The sequence below is a fragment of the Paramisgurnus dabryanus genome, chromosome 20, assembly GCF_030506205.2.
Source record: "Paramisgurnus dabryanus chromosome 20, PD_genome_1.1, whole genome shotgun sequence".
NCBI classification, from domain to species: domain Eukaryota; kingdom Metazoa; phylum Chordata; class Actinopteri; order Cypriniformes; family Cobitidae; genus Paramisgurnus; species Paramisgurnus dabryanus.
In genome coordinates this window covers 18,669,803-18,693,220 of record NC_133356.1, presented here as the reverse complement: position 1 = coordinate 18,693,220, position 23,418 = coordinate 18,669,803, and the positions used below count along the sequence as shown (strand labels likewise).

The 23,418-nt window shown below is 37.1% G+C and overlaps 4 protein-coding genes across 5 annotated transcripts; 2 read left to right on the top strand and 2 right to left on the bottom strand.

Annotated features, from left to right (window-relative positions):
* The first annotated feature begins 1,025 nt into the window (after nucleotides 1-1,025).
* dna2 (DNA replication helicase/nuclease 2) lies at nucleotides 1,026-12,233 on the top strand. Its single transcript, XM_065296854.2, has 23 exons — nucleotides 1,026-1,380; nucleotides 1,707-1,757; nucleotides 1,843-2,777; nucleotides 2,855-3,028; nucleotides 3,132-3,315; nucleotides 3,500-3,648; nucleotides 3,790-3,921; nucleotides 4,680-4,908; nucleotides 4,990-5,107; nucleotides 5,895-6,051; nucleotides 6,126-6,317; nucleotides 7,801-8,031; nucleotides 8,156-8,272; nucleotides 8,362-8,471; nucleotides 8,566-8,675; nucleotides 9,145-9,366; nucleotides 9,544-9,737; nucleotides 9,898-9,987; nucleotides 10,416-10,623; nucleotides 10,717-10,806; nucleotides 10,910-11,092; nucleotides 11,228-11,376; nucleotides 12,115-12,233. The coding sequence occupies exons 1-23, from the start codon at nucleotides 1,351-1,353 to the stop codon at nucleotides 12,164-12,166; spliced, it is 4,107 nt and encodes a 1,368-aa protein (XP_065152926.1). The 5' UTR covers nucleotides 1,026-1,350; the 3' UTR covers nucleotides 12,167-12,233.
* A 542-nt stretch (nucleotides 12,234-12,775) lies between these two features.
* LOC135787115 (phenazine biosynthesis-like domain-containing protein 2) lies at nucleotides 12,776-15,236 on the bottom strand. The gene is made up of 9 exons (XM_065296856.2): nucleotides 15,090-15,236; nucleotides 14,855-14,951; nucleotides 14,597-14,695; nucleotides 14,408-14,517; nucleotides 13,706-13,735; nucleotides 13,524-13,612; nucleotides 13,274-13,449; nucleotides 13,092-13,154; nucleotides 12,776-12,914 (listed from the first exon to the last, which is right to left on the bottom strand). Exons 1-9 carry the CDS (start codon nucleotides 15,171-15,173, stop codon nucleotides 12,802-12,804), a joined length of 861 nt encoding a protein of 286 aa, XP_065152928.1. The 5' UTR covers nucleotides 15,174-15,236; the 3' UTR covers nucleotides 12,776-12,801.
* Nucleotides 15,237-15,380: 144 nt separating this feature from the next.
* LOC135787114 (phenazine biosynthesis-like domain-containing protein) lies at nucleotides 15,381-18,305 on the bottom strand. Its single transcript, XM_065296855.2, has 9 exons — nucleotides 18,145-18,305; nucleotides 17,919-18,015; nucleotides 17,550-17,648; nucleotides 17,349-17,458; nucleotides 17,214-17,243; nucleotides 17,035-17,123; nucleotides 16,597-16,772; nucleotides 16,400-16,462; nucleotides 15,381-15,819 (listed from the first exon to the last, which is right to left on the bottom strand). The coding sequence occupies exons 1-9, from the start codon at nucleotides 18,226-18,228 to the stop codon at nucleotides 15,707-15,709; spliced, it is 861 nt and encodes a 286-aa protein (XP_065152927.1). The 5' UTR covers nucleotides 18,229-18,305; the 3' UTR covers nucleotides 15,381-15,706.
* Nucleotides 18,306-18,706: 401 nt separating this feature from the next.
* hnrnph3 (heterogeneous nuclear ribonucleoprotein H3 (2H9)) lies at nucleotides 18,707-23,190 on the top strand. 2 transcript variants are annotated; one of them, XM_065296851.2, is made up of 10 exons: nucleotides 18,707-18,883; nucleotides 19,560-19,669; nucleotides 19,757-19,912; nucleotides 20,061-20,204; nucleotides 20,941-21,079; nucleotides 21,773-21,957; nucleotides 22,088-22,293; nucleotides 22,383-22,518; nucleotides 22,600-22,656; nucleotides 22,780-23,190. In XM_065296851.2, the coding sequence occupies exons 2-10, from the start codon at nucleotides 19,582-19,584 to the stop codon at nucleotides 22,836-22,838; spliced, it is 1,170 nt and encodes a 389-aa protein (XP_065152923.1). In that variant the 5' UTR covers nucleotides 18,707-18,883; nucleotides 19,560-19,581; the 3' UTR covers nucleotides 22,839-23,190. The 2 variants fall into 2 exon arrangements, with proteins under 2 accessions (XP_065152923.1, XP_065152924.1); XM_065296852.1 differs by lacking the exons at nucleotides 18,707-18,883; nucleotides 19,560-19,669; nucleotides 19,757-19,912; nucleotides 20,941-21,079 and having other exon boundaries at nucleotides 20,070-20,204.
* The last annotated feature ends 228 nt before the right edge of the window (nucleotides 23,191-23,418 follow it).

Below are 23,418 nucleotides of genomic sequence, written 5' to 3'. Positions count from 1 at the left end.
TTGATGGGACAAAAAAACACAAAAATAAAATAGCTTGTGCTTTTGCACATCATTAGACACATTTATTCATAAAGTACACACAAACACAATGTTAAACGGAAGATATTTTGAGCCATATGAAAAAATAATACTATGGAAGTGAATGGGGCTCGTGAACGGTTTTGTTACAAACATTCCTAAAAATATCTTTCTTTGTGTTCATTAGAACAAAGAAATCTGGTTTGTAACAACATGAGAGTGAGTAAATTATGACAGATTTTCATTTTTGGGTGAACCATACCTTTAACAGTGTGCTTTTGTGTGTACTTTATGAATAAATGAGCAAAAGCACAAGCTATTTTATTTTTGTGTTATTTTGTCCCATCAAAACACTAAAGATTTAGATATAAAGCTCTATTAGTGTTGTTATGGGTTTTGTCAGCAACCTTTGCATTGTCACTATCCTTTGGCTTAACCTTTATGCTTATTTTGCATTTTGTAATAATAGTTAAAAAAGGGAAAAAAACTGAAAGCATATTTTATGTAAATTGTTTCTTTTGTTTTAATTTTCCTTTTCTATTTGTTATATTTTACTGTGTTATGTCTATGTACTGAAAAATGTTTAAAAATATACTTATATCTTTAATTTATAGGGCTCAAAAAAGCAAAAGCTTTATCCGCTTTTTTTCATTGTTAATTACTAAAACATTTCACCTGAATGACTTTAATAAGCTGCTTTTAATAAACTCGTTTGTGGCTCTGTTATAAATGATGTTTCTACACAAAATGACCACGAGCGCCTCTAGGTGGCTGTGTGACTGTCGGTGAAGCACATAACAAAGACGAGGATTAAATTTTTTTTGAAAAAATAATATTTCAGTAATATATGAACAAACCATGAGTTAAATAGGACCTTAAATTGATCTCAGAAATAGAGAGTTTTTCATAAATTGGTTTTTAAATTAAGAGATCAATGAAGCCATGACACTCCAATACAGTAGATGGCAGTATTGGTCTGTAAGCCGCCATCAAATCCCAAAGAAGAATCTTACTCATGTGTTGTTGTCAGTGCTTATTACGCGGGAATTTCGAGATTACAGAGTTTAAACTGACGAGATACAGTACTGTTAACATTGTATTTTAAAACATGGTTTAATTCGTAGACAACATTTTAGATTTATGTTACTTTGTGAGGTTATCTGTTTTGCGTAAATGAAATTTAAACAACAACAGCAGCCGTTTGTAATGTCCTGTTGTTACAGTGATGTGATTTGTAACTTACGTTGTTAAATCAGCAGGGCTTTATATAATCTTCGGACTTTGGATCAGTATTGTTTCGTATTGCATCCCTTAACGTTACCTACAGTCGCGATGATGAAGTGTAAATCCAGCCGATCCTCTGTAAGTACTCGACAGTTAACACGGATGTTTTCTTATTTAAAAATATATTAAGGTCTAACGTTACCTTTGTACTATTAAAAACTGTTAAAATGTGTCGATTCTCTGCATGGTTTTTATTATAGTAAAAAGACATTAACCATGTTTTGGGTTGATTGATTTTACTCTAAATATCATTAACTTATGTTTCCTGTAACGAGACAATGGATGATAATTTGGCTGTTACTGACAGCTCTATTAACATTTGCTGTTAACTCATTGACAAAATGTTAAATGCTTTCATTTGTAAATCACTTCACTGAATGAATATAAATCTTATGATGTTGTAGATGGAGTACAGTGGAGTGCAGTCAAACATTTCTGCCTTTTTTCTTTCAAAGGTAAGGTCATGATGTTAGTCTGAGTGCAGTAAGCTGTATGGTTTTGTAAAAGTTAAATATCTTTGAGTATCACTTGTATTTTTAGGTTTCAGCAAAGTCCCCTAAAAGGACCTCTGGAGCCTCCATTTCAATGAAAACTGGTTTTGTGGAGGAGAAAAAGATCCTGCGCTCTCCAAGCGCTTCTGCTGTGCCAGAGACACCTGATAGTCTAAGGACCAAGAGCAACGTCTCTCCAGACAACTCGTATGAGAACCACTCACCTGTGTCACGCGGTCTGCACTCCAAACCTGTCAGGGGTAAAACCAGCACGATGACACGCAAGCTAATGTTGCCACAGAAAAACAGCAGTCCAGAGCCATTGGACAGTTTTGAGCTTAAGAACGGCACAAATCAGTCTGGTTCTGTGAAGAGATTGTTGCACAGCTCGGAGAACATCCAGAGTGCCAAACGCCCCAAGACTATGAAAGTTCAAACACTCCCCATAGGGTCTGATTGTGTCTCAAGCTTACCAGGGGCCAATAAAAATGTACCTGCAAGCATGCAAAAAGCATTTTCAAAGAGTCCTGAGAAAAAAATTAAACCTGAGCATTCTCATTTAAAGAATAGCCGATGGACACCTGAACCTTCTGTAAAAATAAATAGCACCGTGAAGCTTTCAAAGTACTCTCCCCAATTCAGCCGTAGCACCCAAGACAAAGAGAATTCATTTTCTATTAATGCAAAGCCCAAGTCAGACCCGAGTATAGTTTCAGAATCAAAACGGGCCAACGGTGAAATTTCACATGATTCACGAATTCAAAAAGATTTCAGCGAGGAAGAAAAAGAGACTTTTCTCAACTGTCCGGTCACTATGAAGAGACCTTTAAACGCTACTGCAGAGCTGCAAAAGAAAAACAACAGTGATGATGGGAAGTCTTTGTCAGACTCATTCGAGGATGAATTTAATGATCTCGACGATTGGTTTGATGATGTCATGGAGCCAAAATCTGAGGCGCCAAAACCCAAGAAAGTCAATCTTGAGTATGACCGATTTACTTGTACATCTAAGCATATGTGAACATTTGTGCATTTATTAACTTAACTATCTTTGTTTTTAGGAAAAACAAAGGCATACCAGAACATGCTATACTGGCCTCTGGTGTTCATAATCGATACTGGGTTCTGGATGTACAGGAAGTGACCTCACTACAAGGTTACACTGAGAAGCACTTATTCATCACCTGCTCAAAGACGGCACATCCCACAGAGACCTGCATTCTCAAAGATGGCTGGTATGTAATGTTATTTACTAGAGAAAGTTTTCTGGTTCGTTTTTCTCGCATGACTTGGGATTCTTGATAAATATAATAAAACGGTTAACTTTTTCATCTAAAGGGAGAGTACTCCAGTTGCAGTGAGGGACGTCATTCATTTGGAAGGGAAGTCTGTTTCTGGTTTATGGACGATTGATAGGGATTCTGGTTTCCTGGTTCTGATGCCTGACCTGCTTATGTCTGGGACCAGCATTGCCAGCAGTATTCGCTGTATGAGGAGAGGTGTGCTGGGAGAGATGTTCAAGGTGTGAAAATGAAAGCTACAGATGACTGGAAAACAAAAATATTGTTTACACAGTGTTTTTTATAAGCACCTTGTACGTGCATGTATTCTGCTTTACATACATTATCATAGTTATGCAAACCCCATTCCTGTGTCTAATTTTTAGGACTTTAAAGTGGTGATTTTTGTGATATTTATTTGCACAGGCTTTTGATGGTGGATCCAAGCAGATGCTTAATGGTACTATAGTTCATGATATCTTTCAAAAAGCAGCTATGTCATCAGACTTTTCTCCAGAGAGGATACAAGCTTTTGCCACTGAGGCACTGAAAAGCCCTAACTACCTTGGACAAATGTAAGCGATCAAATACAGATGTTGTGGTTGTACATTTAGTCACAGGAACAGGTCTTTATGTCAGAGCTTATAAAAGGCTTGTAAAAGATAGCACAAACTATAGTTTGTGAGTATTCATGTGTATTTTTGATTTTTGTTTAGGTACAGTCTAAAGCTGACCCAGGCTGATATGAGACAAGAAGTTGAAGAATATCTTCCCTCTTTATCCGAGTGGGCAAAACAATATCTCCATACTACACCACAGGCTGGGAGAATACAGCTGACCCTAAAACTGTAAGTGTACAGGTTTCCACAGGTCCTTGAAAGTTTGTGAATTTGGGTAAAAAATTCAAGGCCCTGGGAAGTTTTTGAAAATATACATACATTGAAAGTGCTTGAATCTATTTTATGCAAGAAGTTTTCTGGAAAAAAATCCATATTATTCCCTGTGTAGTTTAGAATAATATCATAAAAATTCTAGACTTTAAGCAAACGTGCTAAACTGTTCGCTTTAAATGCTTATATCTTCTGTATGCGAATGTTGATTCATACCAAAATGCTTTTTTGCTTCGTTGTGTTTGACACATGAAAATGTTTCAGTTTACGTATGTAACTCAGGGAACAAGACGCTGCGTCTCCCTTGCCTTACTTCCTGCGTCCCTGTAACGCCATCTTTGGCAATATTTCCGATAGCGATATACTTCCTGGCTCTCGCATCACCCTGTCTTTCTCGTTAAGTCTCACCATTGGTTGAATTTGATATACACATTCGGACGCACTTACCATTGGAGGCGTCCCCAGAGTGTAACCACAGTGACGCAGCGCGAGTTCTTTCGAAATCTAAAAGTAACACGATATAACCTTGCTTCCACTTGAAATGTGTCCCCACATTTAGCACTTGAATTTGAGGGTTAACCAAGGTGTGGGAACCCTGATTATATTTTATTATTTAATTTACCCAAATAAGGCTATTTGCATTAAAGGTTTAAATGCTTACATTGAGCATTACTGATGGGTTCAGTTTTGATTTTACCAATGTGGTTATTAACCAGCCCTAGTGACGGTGCTCTCGGCAAGCAAGATGCGACCTGTAGCGTGACAGTCACAGATTTTGCAGACATCGAGGAGAACATCTGGTCTCCACGGTTTGGCCTGAAGGGGAAGATCGATGTGACTGCTGGAGTCAGGATTCATCGGAAGGGAAAAAAGCCAGTGGATAGGATTGTACCTCTGGAGCTAAAAACCGGCAAAGAGTCCAACTCCATTGAGCATCGCAGTCAGGTAACAACTACGAAACTGTAAATGTGTTGTGTGAAAAAAATAATCCCTTCTTGTGATTGAAAGCATTTATCCGTTTTGTAGGTTATTCTGTACACGCTAATGTGCATGGATAGACGTTGTGATCCAGAAGCTGGATTTCTTGTTTACTTAAAGACTGGCAGTTTACATCCTGTTGTGGGCAACCATATGGACAGAAGAGGTTTGTTTGATTTGTTTTTTATCATGTATGAACTATAATATCACTCAACAAACACAAAAACATATTTAAAAACGTCTGGTCTCTCTTTTCCATTTTAAAGAGCACCTATAGTCCGATTCACGTTTTTACATTTCCTTTGGTGTGTAAGTGTGTATTAGAACATGTTAACGATATGCAAAAGTTACATACCGCAAAGTAAACGATGACACGAGTTATCGTCTTCAACGTAAATCTCTTTTCTTGGACTACAACAAACACACGGATTGTAGACAACCGTTTACTTCCTGGGATTGTTGATGTAGACAAGACCGACATTATCATAATTCTTCTCGCTTTGGACTGTAAGTTAATTCCTGTTAGCATTGCATTGTGACTGAATCTTTCAACATTGTAAGGAGCGTTTTCCAGCTGACGTCAGAGGTGTATAGGCCAATCACAACATACAGATTATCTGGCCAATCAGGGACACAGAGCTTTTCAAATCTGTGTGTTTTTGGAAGAGAGTGAAATCTGGACCTACAAAAATGTACAGTATGTGGAAAATGTGTTTTTAACCATAAACCACACAAACACATAGTATTATACCAAATACACAAAATAACAGTGTTTTTTTAGCGATGAAATCGGTGCACTTTAAAGGGACCAAAGCCTTTATGTTGTAAAAACCCATAATTCATTTATGTTTTTAAGCAACACGATAGCTTTGTGTTACAAATAATTATAAAATTTGAGAGTGTTTCAGCAGTTAACTGCTTACTGATTCATATTTAATATTTCATCTTCACAGAGCTGATTAAAATAAGAAATACGTTGGCTCATCACGTTGGCAACAACCTGGTCAAGGTGGATGGTAAAAGTCAAATGGCTCCATTGCCCTCAATCGTTTCTGACCAACAGACTTGCAAATACTGTCCCCAGAGAAGAAACTGTGCACTTTACAATAGGTATGTGTGTCTCTTACCCTTTTATCTTTAAAAACTTTTAAGCAGTTATTTGATTGTACTGGTTTCTTTTTCAGAACTATAGAGAGAGATCCAGAGGAGAACTTGAGTGAAGATTTAAAGGCCTTTTTGCAGCTGGAGAGCCAGCACCTCAGCCAGGTGCACCTTAAGTATTTCAGCCACTGGTTGCTGCTCTGCACACTGGAGGCTCTCACTATGGAAAACAAAGGAGGCCGTCGCAACATCTGGCTTCAGACTTCCCAGCAGAGGTGAGTATTTTTACAACAAAGTTATGGAAGGGATTGTGTACAGTTAGTTATTATCATACAACAAATCCAGACAGAGTGATCAGGATGTAATTTTATCCCTCTGTGTGTTTTGTGACTATTGCTAGATACAACAAATAAATGTACATTAAGTCTCAAGTCTGCCTAGAATGTTGGTGTAAAGTTTCCGCACAGAATACCCCACAGATAATTTGGTATAGCATGGGAGCAAAAAAGCGCTGTTTTCATGTGTGTTAGAGGTCTACACAGGTCCAAAAATGTCCCGAAAAGACCTGTGAATGTACTACCAAGAACCGACCCTAACCCATCTAACATTTGAAAGTTGGACCCAAACCTGTGTAGAACCGAGGTATGCCAAAAATGTTATACCTGATGCAGACCTGTCTGTTATCTGACTTTATTATACCTGCATATCCATATCAATATTATTCCTCTCTTGCCAATTAAAAAAGCTTAATCCACTCATTATTTCAGATTCAAAAATCTACTTGCTGTCCCAGTGATGGGTGACTTTGCATTACAGCTCTGCATTTTTATATCTTGAGTCAGTTAGTTTGCATAACAATGACGGTTTGCTCGTTGGAACTATAATAATGATTACTTGTTCAGTGCAATGGGCTTGACATTAGCATTGCTGCGTATTTGCTACCATATCTGTGCTCTACGAAAACATTTTAGATATTACAAGACGGTTCAGAGAAAAAAAAGTGCAGCGCTTGGTCACAATTTTTTAAACAAGAGCCAGTTGTCAGTCGCCATAGATACTGTTGGCACACTTGAGACTGCACATGCCCTGTAGTGCGTTGGCGCTGACTTACTCTGATCACTGCTGGGTGCTTTCCGATCAACTCTGGTATTACACACAATGTTAATCAGACCCTGAAGTAAGTAAACTGGGACAGAACCCGATTAACCATTTAAAATATCCAGACCTGTACGGGACTCACTGAAAACCTTTAATGTGTGTGCGCCTTTATATGCAAATGAACTACTGCTACTCACTCCCTTACCAGCAGACAGTAAGCACTTTTGGTTAAAAATAGATCTGATTTCTGTGAATACAGTCTGAAAAAATATTATCTTTATCTGCTGCAATGTGCTAATAAACACATTTAGGAAAACTCTTGGGTAAAATTAACCAGTCAGTCAGTGGCAGTGGGCGGAGCTTTGATTGTGTGACATCACATTAACAAGAAAATCAAAACGGCATGTTTAAAGAGACTGCTTTGGTTTATTGGGGATTTGGATTTTTTTCATTGTAGGGTTGTTCTTCACACACTGCCCCACATTTATGTCCAAACACCTTGTAAAAGTGGACAAAACAAAAGTCAATAACAATCTCATCTAAGCCATTTTTTTTTTGCACTTTGAAATGTTGGTTTTAAATGTTGGCCCATATACAACTATTGTGATTGAATTAACTGCGTGGTTTTGGATTTGTGTCTGGTATTTGAATTATTCTCAGGGAGAAAAGTGGCGGCTGCATGGGAAACATGCGGTTAGCTGGAAGCGTCACCGTTCTGTCTGATGGTGTGTATAAGCACAGTTTTGAGAAAATGGAAAGGGAGCAAACTCTCACCGGGCTCATAGTGGGTGATAGGATAGTCATCAGTGATCAGGACTCGTCACTCATAGGCCTGGCTACAGGATACGTCACAGACATTACAATCACTGGACTAATTTGCTCTTTGGATAAGTAAGTCTCATGCAGGCACTGTAAATTTACATTGTTTCCCTGCTCATTTACTAATTGCGCTCCAATGTCCAAATTTGAATATAAAGAGAGTGTATGTCTTAGTTTCACATTCCTACCGTTCCAGAAATCTTTCCAAGTATTCGTCAAACACAGTTTTCCGACTGGACCAGGATGAAGGCGCAGGTGGTCTTAGCACCCATTTAGGAAATCTCTCTATGCTAATGGAAAACACTCCAACCAGGTCAGATATGTTTTTTTATTCATCTAAATCTTCCTTTTAGGTAGAATGATTTTATTTTATTAAGCAATGCCTATGTGTGTTTAATACAGTGAAAGATTAAGGGAGTTGATTGTGGACTTCAGACCTCCACAGTTTATTGACAGCCTGAGCAGTGTGTTACCTAGAGATGCCAAGGACACCGTGGCCAACATTTTGAAAGGTAACCATGGATTAAATCGTATCTTTCTTAAATGTGCCCTTGATTTCCTCTCGTAAATAGTAGACATACGTTTTAATGACATGTTCCCTGTTAGGACTTAACAAACCACAGAAACAAGCTATGAAAAAAGTACTTCTGTCCAAAGATTACACACTTATTGTGGGAATGCCTGGTACTGGGAAAACTACAACCATTTGTACACTGGTAAGAGTTTATGTATTCAATTTGATAAAAATTGATATTCTTGCCCTGGATTGACCTTAAAATAACTACGTTTTGTAATAATCAAAGATGCATTGATATATCGGCCAATAATTTGTATCAGCCGATAAAAGCAATTTTTACACTATCGGGTGATTGCCTATAGTCATGGCCGATATATGCTTTCAATCAAAAGAGAACAGGAAAATGCAATGAATTTGAGCTCTGTTTACAGAAAATGTAAGGAAACATCACTTTAATGTTCACTATTAATGTAATTTTTAGAATTTAGTTAATGTTGTTTATATAACCATCAAACCATCAGTATCGGCAGATGTCTGTCTGTACTAGGTTATCCGTATCTGTCAAAAAATTTAATTTCTGTGCATCTCTAATAATAATTATTATTTCTTTTGAACAGTGAATACATCTGCTTTTGTATCGATTTTTCTCTTAACCTTCTTGTTTACAGGTGCGTATTCTTCATGCTTGCGGCTTCAGCGTCCTTCTCACTAGCTACACGCATTCAGCTGTGGACAACATCCTTCTGAAGCTCAAGAGGTTTAAGATCGGCTTCCTTCGACTGGGTCGTGCTCAGAAAGTGCACCATGACATCCTGCCCTTCACAGAGGAGTCGGGTCGGGCCAAAGGCATACAAACCCTGGAGGAGCTGGAACAACTCTACAACCAAGAAGTAAAAGATCTTACACGGCTCAGACTTGCATATATTACACATACAGTATACTCTATGTGACGCTTCGAGGATAATGTTATTGAAATGCTGTTTAATTTAAACATGACTGCCTTATATTTGGTGTGTTGCTGCAAAGTATACCACATCAAAAAATCATTGCTTTACTGTCCTTTTCAGCTCATTGTGGCAACCACCTGTATGGGTGTGAAACATCCGATTTTCAGCCGTAGACGTTTTGACTTCTGCATTGTGGATGAGGCGTCTCAGATCAGTCAGCCTGTGTGTTTGGGTCCCCTGTTCTATGCTCAGCGCTTCGTCCTGGTGGGAGATCACCAACAGCTTCCTCCTATTGTACAGAATGCTGAGGCCAGGTAAGCATCTCAGTTCCACATCTGTTTATCTTAATGTAACAGAGATTCAATATGTGACCTTGAGGTTAGAAGGCTAACACACTATTATCATCAGCATAATTTAGTTACCTTAATTCTCCATTTTTATCTTCGTTAAAACTCTACTTTTAATGTTACACAGGGCTTTGGGCATGGATGAGAGTTTGTTCAAACGTCTGGAGCACCACAGCGATGCAGTTGTTCAGCTGAACGTTCAGTACCGAATGAACAGGTGAGGTTAAACCAGTTTGAGATGCATTTGGTTGTTATGTTTCTTAAAATGCAATTTAATGGACCTTTTATTATGCCCAAGATGTATTATAAGTCTCAGGTTTGCCCAGAATGTGTCTGTGAAGTTTTAGCTCAAAATACCCCACATACTATTATATATTGTCATTATCATTGTGACGTCACATTAACAAGAGAATTAAAACTGCATGTCCAATGAGACTGCTTTGGTTTAATGGGGATTAAAAATAAGGATTGGTTGGATTATCTTCATTGAATGGTGGTCCAACACACATTTATGCCCAAACACCTTGTAAAAATGGATTTTGCATAATAGGTGCCCTCTTTAAATGGTTTTTATGTTAACATAAAATATTGTTTAATATTCAAATCATTAAAATACTCTTTTTCTATTCTGTTTTTACTTTTCAGTGCCATCATGTCTCTTAGCAATGCCCTTATGTATGAGGGCAAACTGGAGTGTGGCTCTGATAAAACAGCTAGTGCAGTACTGCAGCTGCCCAGCAGAGCGCTGGTTGAGAAAGAGCTGGATCTCTATGTATGTGAGCCACAGTACATTGCTTGGGTCCAAGCCGCACTGGAGCCCAACAACCCCGTCTGTTTCCTAAATACCTCTGAGGTCAGTCTGACTTTGTTTTTTTTAGACTTTTTGTTTTGAAAGTCATAAATCAAACTTTTTCATTTTAAATCCTAAATCTTGCCATTTTAACAGGTTCCTGCTCCAGAGACAGTGGAGAAAGGTGGAATCAGTAACCAGACGGAAGCCATCTTGGTACATGCTATTGTCACCCTACTGCTGAAGGTCAGAACGTGTCGTTTGTTATAAACAGATAATAGCTTATCTGACATAAATAATAGCTTCTATAACATAAAATGCTGGCTCTTGCATTGTGCTTATGTTGTAGGCTGGATGCAGGGCAGCTGACATTGGGGTCATTGCCCCGTATCGGCAGCAGCTGAAAACCATCTCCAGTCTGATGCAGGGACCTGCCTTTAAAGCTCTGGAAGTCAATACTGTGGATAAGTACCAGGGCCGTGACAAAAGCATCATCATTGTGTCTTTTGTTAGGAACAACACTGATGGCAACGTAAGTCTGATAAACCGTTCCTGTATATAGAGCCCTCAAACTGAACTTTGGTTGCATCTGTTGTGTGTCTATGGGTGTGGTGGTAATGTTGGGCGGTTATATGCTTGATCATTTCGTCTTACTGTCTTCTTTCAGCTGGGAGAATTGCTGCAAGACTGGCGCAGGCTGAATGTGGCCATCACTAGAGCCAAACACAAGCTCATCATGATTGGCTCTGCACCCTCCCTTCGTCGTTACGCACCTCTGGAGAAACTCCTCGGTCATCTTCAACAGCAAAATATGATATCCTTTACACTAATATGTGAAAGCCCTATTTTACAATTGTGTGTACATAAGTGCAGTGTAATCCAGTATGTCATCATTTGCAGTATCCATTTATATTACTTTTTTTACATTTTCAAGCTGTGGCGGCCGGTGACCTCTTTTTTCGAAGGCGCTCGATGCGAAGTTTGTCACAACATGTATGTAGGCCATCACGTGTGTGTGGTTTCTTTTTTCAAAATATGTGTTCTGCGCATCGAGAGTTCCTGTGTGCATCATGTGTCTAAATAAGTGCCTGCTGCAGACGCGTCTAAAGGGTTTATGATCCCTCGCATAATCTCATGCGTAATCAGAGTTTACTGTTAAGGGAGTGTCTTGCGTGTATTTTGTGAACGTGAGCGTCTCTTTTATCATAAATGGTTTTGACGCGTGTGCAGCAGGCACTTATTTTGAGAAAACAGGTGATACACATGGTTCACATGACGCAACAAACACAAATTTTGAAAACACGAGCAACACACCTGACACTCCGAAGACTCATTTTGAATTTGCGCCCCTCGGATGAGCAGTCACGAGCTTTCAAGAATATTGTATCATGACATTTTGTCGTATTTCCTATTCCTTTATTTCCCTTACTTACAAACATTTAAATATAAATATTTTGTGAAATAACATTTGTGATTATAAGGTAAAACCTAAATTTGTAATAAAGTAAACAGGCTAAATTTGGGTTCTGAAACTTTCCTTAATTTATTTAACATCTTTCAGCTACCTCCTGCTGCCCATGAAGCACTACCCATAATCCACTTGTGATCTCAATCAAAAATGTTTTAAATCTGATTGACAGCATACCTCACAAAGACTGATACTGTAAAACTTGAGTAAAACATTTTTTATTTAAGTTTTAAATAAGCTTGAATTTAACTTTGTTTTATTAATAAAATCAAGGTTTTTAATTTCATCAATTCTTAAAAGCAATGATGGCAGACTCCACAGTGGAACTGAAGAGCTCTTTTCCTCAATGATGGAAGTGTTTTGAAGTGCAGATTAAGCTTACATTTTGTTTACCCTATTAATTCTTACCTCATGGCATTGTTTTTTTAAACACTGGTGATGTTTATTCATGTTGTGTTTTATTCATCTGTTTTTGTATGTACATTTTATAATTAAGAGTATGAATGTTTATATTTGTATTTTGCAATGTTATTTCTCATGCTCTAAAAATATTTTAATGTTTTGTTTAATAAAACAATTGTAACAAAGTGAATTGAATTATTATTCTAGATGCAACTGTTAAACAGTACAACAAAACAATTAGCATATCTAAGGACTTGGTTGTTATTAAATAGTACACAACTAATGTTCCTACATATTCATTTAAAGAGAGATGAAATATGATTTCTAGCATATCTATCTTTATATTCATTTAGTAGACTGTGGGAGTTTGTTTAAAGTTTAAGGGTTCCCTGAAGAATAATCTGTGCTTGACCACTAATGTCCAGTCGACCGTCATCTCTTATATCCAATTTCAGCTCCCCTCCACGACTGGAACATTGGTAAGCTGCGCCAGAAACAAACAGGAGATATTACTACAGTACCTTCTTCAGAGCAGTTTCCTATTTTATTTATGTAAATATAACATATTTATATGGAGAAGTGTTAAGTATTAATTTCCCTTTGTAATAAATGTTTGTGTATATTTATAAAATGATGCAGTTAAGGAAAAAGCGAGATTTACCCAACATTTTCTTTTTCCCAAGTTTTTCCGACCAGTAACCGGCAAGAACTGAATGTGCAGACCCTTTTAGGAATAAAGTGAAATTACATCTGTAAGCAAGCATCTGTTTTAATGGTCATCATATGGCTTATTCAGACACATTTCCCACATGTTCTTTATATTGTAGAACTGTGTGAACGAACCGGTGACTGGATCTTCAGGTACCCCAACCCATGGGGCAAAGACACGGGAGTAGAAGTCATGTCCAGTTTCAGCAGTCTGTGCTCCTTTTAATGTAACTATGAGACTTCTGATTTTCCCTGTGGTCTCGTGTCTCAGCAAAGCTTCTGCTTCTGGCTTCAAAGACATCAGTTCAGACCTAATAATAATAAATATTTAGAATAAAGAAATTATTGACTTAAAAAAAAAATGCTTCTGAATGTCCAGCATTACCTGTCACATGTATCGGCGAGACGAACCATCAGTTTCTTTGTGGTTTCAGAATAGCACACATCCTGAATGGGTAAGTCTCCCACAGCAGCCTGCAAATATATATTAAAAGACTGATTTCCACCACGACAAATGTTATACTAGCAACCCACATTATGATATAAATGTATAACTGGGAAACTCACCCTTAAAAGTTCCTTGACTTCATTTTGGTCCTGCAAGGAAAGAATCATGAACCCATAACAGCAGCTACAGTACTTGATTAATCTTGATACTCTTAATTGGTTACTGTAAGTAAAGATGTGTCCTTTGGTCAGTGGCGTAGCAAGTGAGTCCTGGGCCCTTATGCAAAAAAAATTACGGGCCCCCTTAAGCCAAAGCCCCGCCCCAACCTTGCCTGTTGGCACTGTTAACTGTGGCGCGCAGGTCTGTTAACAACATATACTTATAATAAGGTAGTCAAATATTTTTACTTTACTTTTCACTTTAAAGGGTAGATTTAAATAAAGAAAAACTAAATGTTTTGGGTAGTTTTTGACTCGTGACTAGTTTTATGTTTTATATTTGTCCATCTTTAATGTTCATGTAAATAGCCGCTATATTAACCTCTCACACTGTGTTTTCCTTTTTTTGTTTTGGCGCGGCGATGCGTCATGTAAAAAACAAGAAATGACGGAGAAATGAGACATTATGTAGAAATAAGAAATCACTACACATGATATGCATACAAAATATATTTATTGCGGCCACAAATAAAAATGAAATTGAATTTTTTTTTTTTAATAAAAGCTGGGGCGGGCCCAGGGCTGGGCCCCCTATTGGCCCGGGCCCTTTTGCACATGCATACCCTGCATACCCAGACGCTACGCCACTGCCTTTGGTCATACCTGAGGCGTTGGGTTATTTAAGGGGAAGTCCATGATTATAGATTCTCCATTTTGGCGTACACACAGCTCCCCGCTTACAGTCTCAAACACCACAACAGGGTTCACATTGTCTGTGTGATATTTTGTTGATTCAACATTTTTTATACAATTACAAATTTTAAAACAAATAAATTGATGAGAAAATCTTACTTTTAATATAAAACAGCACTGCTGCTGAGGCCAATGTTGCATGGCCACAGAGGGGAACCTCAGTTTTGGGGGAAAACCAACGCAAACCAAACCTTGCACCTATCCAAGTATGCAAAAGACAGATTTACATTTGTAACACTTAACTTGACTTTCCACCGTGTGCAGTGTAACAGAAACACATCAATAACAGAATAGAAACAATGATATTAATCATTAAAGTTGTTTGGTTTTTGTGCACGTGTCTCAATTGCACAATACCTGAAGAAAAATCCATAGAAGTCTGTCTTGTGATAAAAGCAGTCTCTGATAAATTCATTTCAGCAGAAATGCTCTGATACAACTCATCGTTAAGTTCCTAAATTTCACAGACACATTATATAATAACCTTTACTGCTAACACATTTAAACTTTTACTAAAAATAATGAATGAAACAAGTTTGCACTATAAGGATAAACACACACCTATGATTGTCTTGTGTAATTTTATACTTACATTTTCTATTAGACACACTGCAGCAGGATTACCTTTGAAAGGTACATTGGTAAAAGCGTCAACAGTAAATACTGGAATCTCCATTGATTATAAGGTTTAGAAAATTGACAGTGAGGTTCTGTGTGTCACCTTCAGCAGTAATTAAAAGCATTTGACTTTGACCCCACAATGTACTGCGTCATTTTAAAGTTACAGACACTGAAACGTTGTAAAGGAGTCCTTTAATGTCTGATTATTTCAGTTCCTCTTTATTATTGTAATGCAGTTTCAGGGACAACAAATGAGAAGACACCAGTAGACCATGTTTTATTAATTCAAATTAACTAGTATGTTAGTGTACAATAATTGTATTAATTACTTGTTGTTTTGAGGCAGGGCTTTTGCTATAATAATGTTGAATAAATGAATAATTTATTATTATAAACATTATTTTTTTGACTGATAGATTTCAAGTTTATAATCAGACAGTATGCCATTTGCAATTTAAGATTTAAATGTTTTCAACACTAATCACAAAACTTTTCAATTTTAGAAAAGATTACACAATAAGCAAAAAAGTAACTAGTTATCTTCAGTCAGATATCAGAATTTTCTCAAATTTAAATGTGAGAGTATGTTTAGAGTTTAAGGGTTCCCCGAAGAATGATCTGTGCACGACCACTAATGTCCAGCCGACCGTCATCTCTTATCTCCAGTTCCAGCTCCCCTCCTCGACTGGAACACTGGTAAGCTGAACCAGAAAAAAAACAACACATTAGTTTTAAATGAGTGAATTTATATGGACTTACATGATCAGTATTTCTTTTCCAATAAAGGGGACATATCATGAAAATCAGACTTTGTTTAAAAGCTATAATTGGGTCCCCAATGCTTGTATCAACCTAGAAAATCAGAAAAAGACCAACCCAGTACCTTAGTTTTGGTAAATCATTTTCTGCAAGCATGTGAAAAAATAGGTCATTGAAATTTGGCTCCCCCTGTGATGTCAGAAGGGGATAATACCTCCCTTTGATCTGCACTACCCAACCACCAGCACTGCCATTTAGTGCAGAGATCATTAACATTTAACAGCACACACCCAAAAACACCACATTTTTATTTACAAAGTGGCTATTAAATGTTATAATAAATTATTTATATGGTATTTTGAGCTAGAACTTCACATACGTACTCTGGGGACAGCACTCTGGGGATTTATTTTACATCTTTAAAAAAGTCTTGTGAAATGTTCTCTTTAATATGGACTCTGATGTGTTACATTTTATATACATTGTGTATTATAAAGCAGTGAAGGAAAATTAAGTCTTTACCTAACATTTTCTTTTTCCCGAGCTTCTCAGACCAGTAACCAGCTAGAACTGTATGTGCAGACCCTTTTAGAAATGAAATAAATAATAACTTTTGAAAATATGAAATTATATTCAAGGACATTTAGTGTTGGATTTACATTGAAATTTTACCATATCTTCCACATTTACTTTGTTTAACTGTGACCATTTAAGCTTACCGGTGACTGGATCTTCAAGGATACCAACCCAAGGGGCAAAGTATCGAGAGTAGAAGTCATATCCAGGCTGTGCTGTTGGTGCTCCTTTCATAGTAACAATGACACCTTTAATTTTACCGGTAGATTCATTTTTCAGCAGGGCATCTGCTTCTGGCTTCAAAGATGTAAGTTTGGACCTGCCAATAACTTACAGTTAACATTGCAAAGTGTTCTAGCTAATGAAAAACCAAGAGCAGCCTTTTTTAACATAATTACTGACAATATATACTGTAAGTTCCTGCATATTAAATTCTTCTTCTTAAAAAGCTTTTCTCTTTATGATGCTCTTTATTTGTATCTTTTTTTAACTTATTCTTGACATTACGTATCTCGTTTATTCCTACAAAGATTGTGACATCAATCCATGTTATTTCATTTTAGAAATGTGTAAAGCAGTACCTCTCACAAGTATCAGCTAGACAAACCATCAGTTTCTTAGTGGTTTCAGAATAGCACACATCCTGAATGGGTAAGTCTCCTACAGCAGCCTGCAAATGTAATAAAAAGACTGATTTCCACTAAGATGTTATATTAAAACCCCCAAATTATGATACGAAATTGATAACCGCCAAACTCGCCCTCAAAAGATTCTTGACTTCGTGTTGGGCCTACAAAAAAGAAAGAATCATGAACCCATAACATCAGCAGCCTCAAGTAATTGATCAACACTATGAGACTTTGGATTGGTTGGAGTGAGGTTTCCTTGGTCATACCTGAATCTTTGGTTTATTTAAGGGGAAGTCCATGATTATAGATTCTTCATTTTGACGTACACACAGCTCCCCACTCAAAGTCTCAAACACAACAACAGGGTTCACATTGTCTGTGTGATGATAATATGTTATAATGAAGGTTCTCTAAAATAATTTAAAACCTCTGAGTTAAGTATTTGTGTAAAGACAGGTATTTCTTACTTTTAATATAAAACAGCACAGCTGCTGAGGCCAGTGTTGCATGACCACAAAGTGGAACTTCAGTTTTGGGGGTAAACCATCGCAAACCAAACCTTGCACCTTTAAAAACATAAACCTTCTTTATTGTGAAGCACACACAAACATGTGGACACCGGTTCCACATTGAAGTTTTCTTAAAATGAAATTAACATTAATTCGGTATATTAAGAAAACTGGTGTACATAATTAAATTATGAAGATCTAACAAATTTAAAAATTATAAAAAAAAATTCAGTGTATATGTGACCGTATTGCAGATACTGAAATACGTGTGATTATCAGAGTTGTTTGTGTATTTTTAACCACATGTGTCTCAGCTGCACACAGTACCTGAGGAAAAATCCACAGAATTGCGTTTTGTGATAAAAGCAGTCTCTGATAAGTTCATTTCAGCAGCAATGCTCTGATATAACTCATCTTGAAGTTCCTAAATATAAAAAAGGTATATAAAAATCCTAACTGCAACTATATATATATATATATATATATATATATATTTAACAATAAGACACAAATCCACAAAATAAGATTGTGCCCTGGGTAATGTTATACTTACATTCTCTATCAGACATACTGCAGCAGGATTACCTTTGAAAGGTAAATTGGTAAAGGCATCAACAGTAAATACTGGAATCTCCATTGTAATTCTCTTACTCTGTGAATATCTGTGAAGATTTGGTCTGGTAACTTTTATGTTTTCATAGTTCAGTGCTTACTGAGACTTTGACCCCAATGGTGTAAGGCCTCACTTTAAAGCTACAGGTTGCAGTGTTTCAGAATCTCACTTTAGATGGTATGTTTGTATCATTAGGTGTTAAAGCTAGTTGAATTTGCAACCAGCCTTTTTTTTTGTTGGTTGCAAATTCTATATATATATATTTTTTTGCTTTATTATAATTTGTAAAGTTTTTAGCCTTGTCAAAGTTGGCACATTTTAGTATTTCATATAAAATATAAAGTTTTTGACAAAAGATGGTTTACTCTAATATGATTTGGATATGACCTTTATTTTACCCTGCACATATAGCTTTAAAAAAAGTCTCTTACGCAACCCTGCTGGTTATAGTCTAACGTGTTGTTCGGAGTTAATATATAGGGCTGGTGACTGAAAACATTACAATTTTACCTCAATGCAACTGACTGTTTGCTTGAAGGCACTGCTCAGTGCTCACACCTCAGACCGTTCTGTCTGCCTGCAGCGAGGTCAACGTCCTCCAACAACCGTGATCTCGCGAGACTTCACAATCTGGACTGCTGGACTGTCGTTCACGGTTACCTGAGAGGACAGGCGATCGGTGAGATATTTACATATTTATGTAGCTATATCGCTATATTGCACTTTTATTGTATAATGTACTTTTCATGTTGATTCAATACATTCAACTGTGAATATAAATTGTATATATTGGATCGCTAAAGTGCTTGTTTTCGTCCCGGAAACTGACAACTTGTGGGTCATGGGTTCTGTCAGGCGTTCTTTTACGATAAGTTCACCACTCAGTTTCGGTTCAGTTTGACGCAGGACTGAACTAGTTCTGTTGGGTTGCAGAATGCTAACCTGTAGACCCTGTTAGCTAGCCACTTAAGTTTTAAAGTCTACAGATTGTGGACCTAGACTAGGGGGTTAGTACTTGTCTAGCTAGTTAATATCTTACCTGACATGACATGACAGGCGACGATGCAATAATGCTAAGCTAGTGGTCTTTTGAATTAATCACTCTCATTCTTGTCAACATGGCTATGACTCAAAATAATAAACTACCCAAAATAGCAGTATTTTTGGTATGTAGCGTTCAGTTTAGTCTAGGAGACAATGCCCATGTTATATTTGCTCTCTATAACATGTAGGCTGCTCACTAGGATTCGTGACACAACCCCTGTGTCATCATAACGCCAACATAGCTTACATAAATAACATCAATGTCTTTAAACATTGCAGTTTATCAGAATTGGTATGTTTGTGTTTTCCAGTTACAGGCCTGATAAGGTAAACATGTCTCATAATGATGAAGGATATGTAGTGCGGATCCGTGGTTTGCCTTGGTCATGCACACAAGAGGAAGTGGCTTCCTTTTTCTCAGGTATGTATACACTAAGACAGAAGCCATCTCTTGACGTTAGTTATGTGTCTAATGACCAGTGATTTTTTCCTCCTTTTCATTTTGCAGATTGTGACATTGTGGGGAAAGTGAATGGGGTGTGTTTTACCTTCTCTAAAGAGGGAAGGCCGAGTGGAGAGGCATTTGTGGAGCTTAAAACATCAGAGGACTTTAAAAAAGCTCTGTCCAAAGATCGCAAATACATGGGACATCGTTATATTGAAGGTATGTTTTTCTGTAGAGTATTGCCATTCATTTTGATATAAAGCAGAGCACTTTTAAACCATATCATATGCCTGAACATCTGTTTTAGTATTGGTTTTTATTGCATTGATGTGCTGTTTACTGTTTTTTCTACCTGCTTTTTCCATAGTGTTCAAATCAAATCGCAGTGAGATGGATTGGGTGCTAAAACGATGCAGCCCTACAGACTATGATAGCTGTAGTGGTTGCATGCTTCGCTTAAGAGGATTGCCTTTCGGCTGCAGTAAAGAAGAAATTGTACAGTTTTTTTCAGGTACATGTGCAATTTTTAAACCCAATCCATGCTTGCACACATTCAGTTTATATGATTATAACATTCTTCTGTGGCTTATGTTGGACAGTATCATGAATTTATGTCAGTTGTACCTCAAATCATTTTTAATACACTTTAATACATTATTGGCCAGCTTTTATTTAGAAGGTTTCTTTCTTTCTTTTAAAAAGAAACCTTTAAAATGAAAGCTGAAATTAGTTCTCATATGAACCATAATGGGGGGACCTTGTTTGGTTATGTTAAAGGGATAGTTCACACAAAAATGAAAATTCTGTCATCATTCACTCACTGTCAAGTTGTTACAAACCTGTAAAATACTATGGAAGTCAACAGTGCTCAAAAACTGTTTGGCTACAAATATTGCTCATAATATCTTCCAAACAAAGAAATGTATGCAGGTTTGTTACAACTTAAAGGTAAGTAATGCTGAAATAATTTTAATTTTGGGTGAACTATACATTTAATTCCATAATGTCACCAACACCCTTAAAGCTTTGTTTAATCTGTGTTGATTCTCTAAATGTAATTCCTTCTTCAGTACATGTAATTGAAATGTGTGGATGGAAATATCTTTAGTGGTGTAATCTAGGGCTTTTCTGTCTGAACGAGGGAATGATTTAGGGGCTAAATAAGGGGGATTTATTTTCTGCAGATGAGAATGTTGCGGTTCTTTAACATGTCTCCCCATGTGGGGTTATTTGTCCTTGGGTTAAAGGGTTGAAAATCGTGCCAAATGGGATAACATTGCCGATGGACTACCAGGGGAGGAGCACAGGGGAAGCCTTCGTGCAGTTTGCCTCAAAGGAGATAGCAGAAAAGGCTCTGGGGAAACACAAGGAAAGAATAGGGCACAGGTGGGGCCGGCAAGACTGGGATGGGTGATAATGCTATCTTTAATGTGGGGAGGGGGGTCATGCATCTTACTGCTCTGGAAAAAGATGGTATGATCATTTTATTATGCTTGAAATGTATAATTTTACATTAAAAAGTGTCATGGGAAAAAGGAATTGTGGTAGAAATATGACGTCCTAATGATGACATTGGGCAACACATTCTGCAGAAACAAACAAAAAAACTTTTATTAAAGGCAATGTAAAATATGTTAAAGAGATGGTTCACCTAAAAATGAAAATTTTGTTTATCATTTACTCACCCTTTTGTTGTTCAGTTAAGGATGGTAACCACACAGTTGATTTCATATCTTCTTTTTGTATTCAACAGAATAAAGAAACTCATACAGGTTTATAACAACATGAGGTTAAGTAAATGATGACTACATTTACATTTTTGGGTAAACTATCCCTTTAAAAGACAATTATGTTTGAAATGGCTTTTAGAAAGTTCAATCTCAGCCCTTTTGGGAACCATAAAAGGTTAACTTCCTCGCTCTGGTTATAAACTGTCAAGAACTGTTGTACGGATGCAATTATAAAAATTTGTCTGTGGGTCCCAAATACAGTCTTCCCTAATCTTCCTCAATGCTGTTACAAACTTTCAGCAGCTTATATTGTAAAACGCATTAACACTTTGCATTCAAACACACTCAGGTACATAGAAATATTCAAGAGCAGCCGAAATGAAATGCGTGCATACTACGAAGTACCCAGAAGGATGATGGGACAGAGGCCTAGTCCATATGACAGACCCTTGATGGGACGCGGAGGCTTCTTTGGGCCTGGAAGAGGAGGTGCTGTCCTGGACCAGATACGCAGTGGAGGTGGCTATAGTGGTGGTATGCGATGTATCAGTGTTCATAAAATTATAGTTGACAGTAATGATAGATGGTATTTTATGACTACTGTGAAGAATAGCTTTTATGGAGTGCATACAGTATTAGCTAAGACTCGTCTCTGCTTTAAAAGGATACAGTGGGTTTGACAACTACAATGGCTTTAACAACTACGGCTTTAGTAATGGAATGTTTGAAGAGCGTGTTCGGGGTGATAGAGGAAGAGGAGGAATGGGCGGTCATGGTTACAGCAGCAACTCAAACTCAGGCTTTCATAGTGGCCATTTTGTGCACATGAGAGGTCTACCGTTTCGTGCTACAGAGGGAGATGTGGCGAATGTAAGAAAGATGTTGCCGTTGCATGTGGTTTAATTCAAAGTAAATATGTTATTGCCCTTAAGTAAGAGTAGACTTCTTTTTTTATTCAGTTCTTTTCCCCTTTGATCCCTCTGAGGGTGCACATTGACGTAGGGCCCAATGGAAAATCAACAGGAGAGGCAGATGTTGAATTTGGGTCTCATGAAGATGCCGTGGCTGCCATGTCAAAAGACAAGAATCACATGCGTAAGTTCTCTCCCTATTTCCTAACAAAGTATTGCTCTCAAAATGTTCTGCTGTAATTCTCTTTGCATTGTATTTCTCTAGAGCATCGTTACATTGAGCTTTTTTTGAATTCAACATCAAGTGGACCGTCTGAAATGGGTTTGTATCACTGCGTGGAATTTGCTTTTTAAAGTTTCATTACCTAAATATAGAGATGAGAAAGTGTGAAGTTGACATTCAAATGAAATTGTCCTTTGTTTTGGTGGGATAAAACTGCTGCAGGCCGTGGAGGAAGTTTTTACAGCAACTCTCGAGCAAGTGGATTAAGGGGCATGGTCTGAGGAGGACGCTTACAATAGATGCATAAACTTTTCAACCTATAGTTGAAGCTTTCAGCTTGGAAAGTCCATTTGTATGAATGTGTAACATGTTAAATATGCTCAAAAAAATTTCCAAGCGTAAAGACAAAGTAAATTTATATCATATATATAAACAAAACTGTAAAAAAGGAAAGTTGGATCTACTTAAAAAATCATTGATAACACTAAAAAAAATCCTTTAAGTGCAAAAACTTTTTTAAGTGGAAATTTTAAGTTGAAAATACTTTAATTGTTAAGACCTATAAAATTAGCTTTATCAACTGAAATTTTGCACTTAAAGTGAAAAAATTTGTTGAAAAGGTTATATATATATGACCGGCTACTGTACAGTTTGCTGTTAAAATTTTTTATATTATGTATTTCTGTGTTAAAGTCTAACTAAAGATATTGCGCTTTATGGGGCAGTTTTCCGGACAGGGTTTTGATTAATCCAGGACTAGGCCTAAATATATATTAAGACATTTAAGTAGATTATTCAAACATTCCTTACAAAACAACATTACTGGTGTGCATCTTGAGACAAAACAATGGCATTGATATA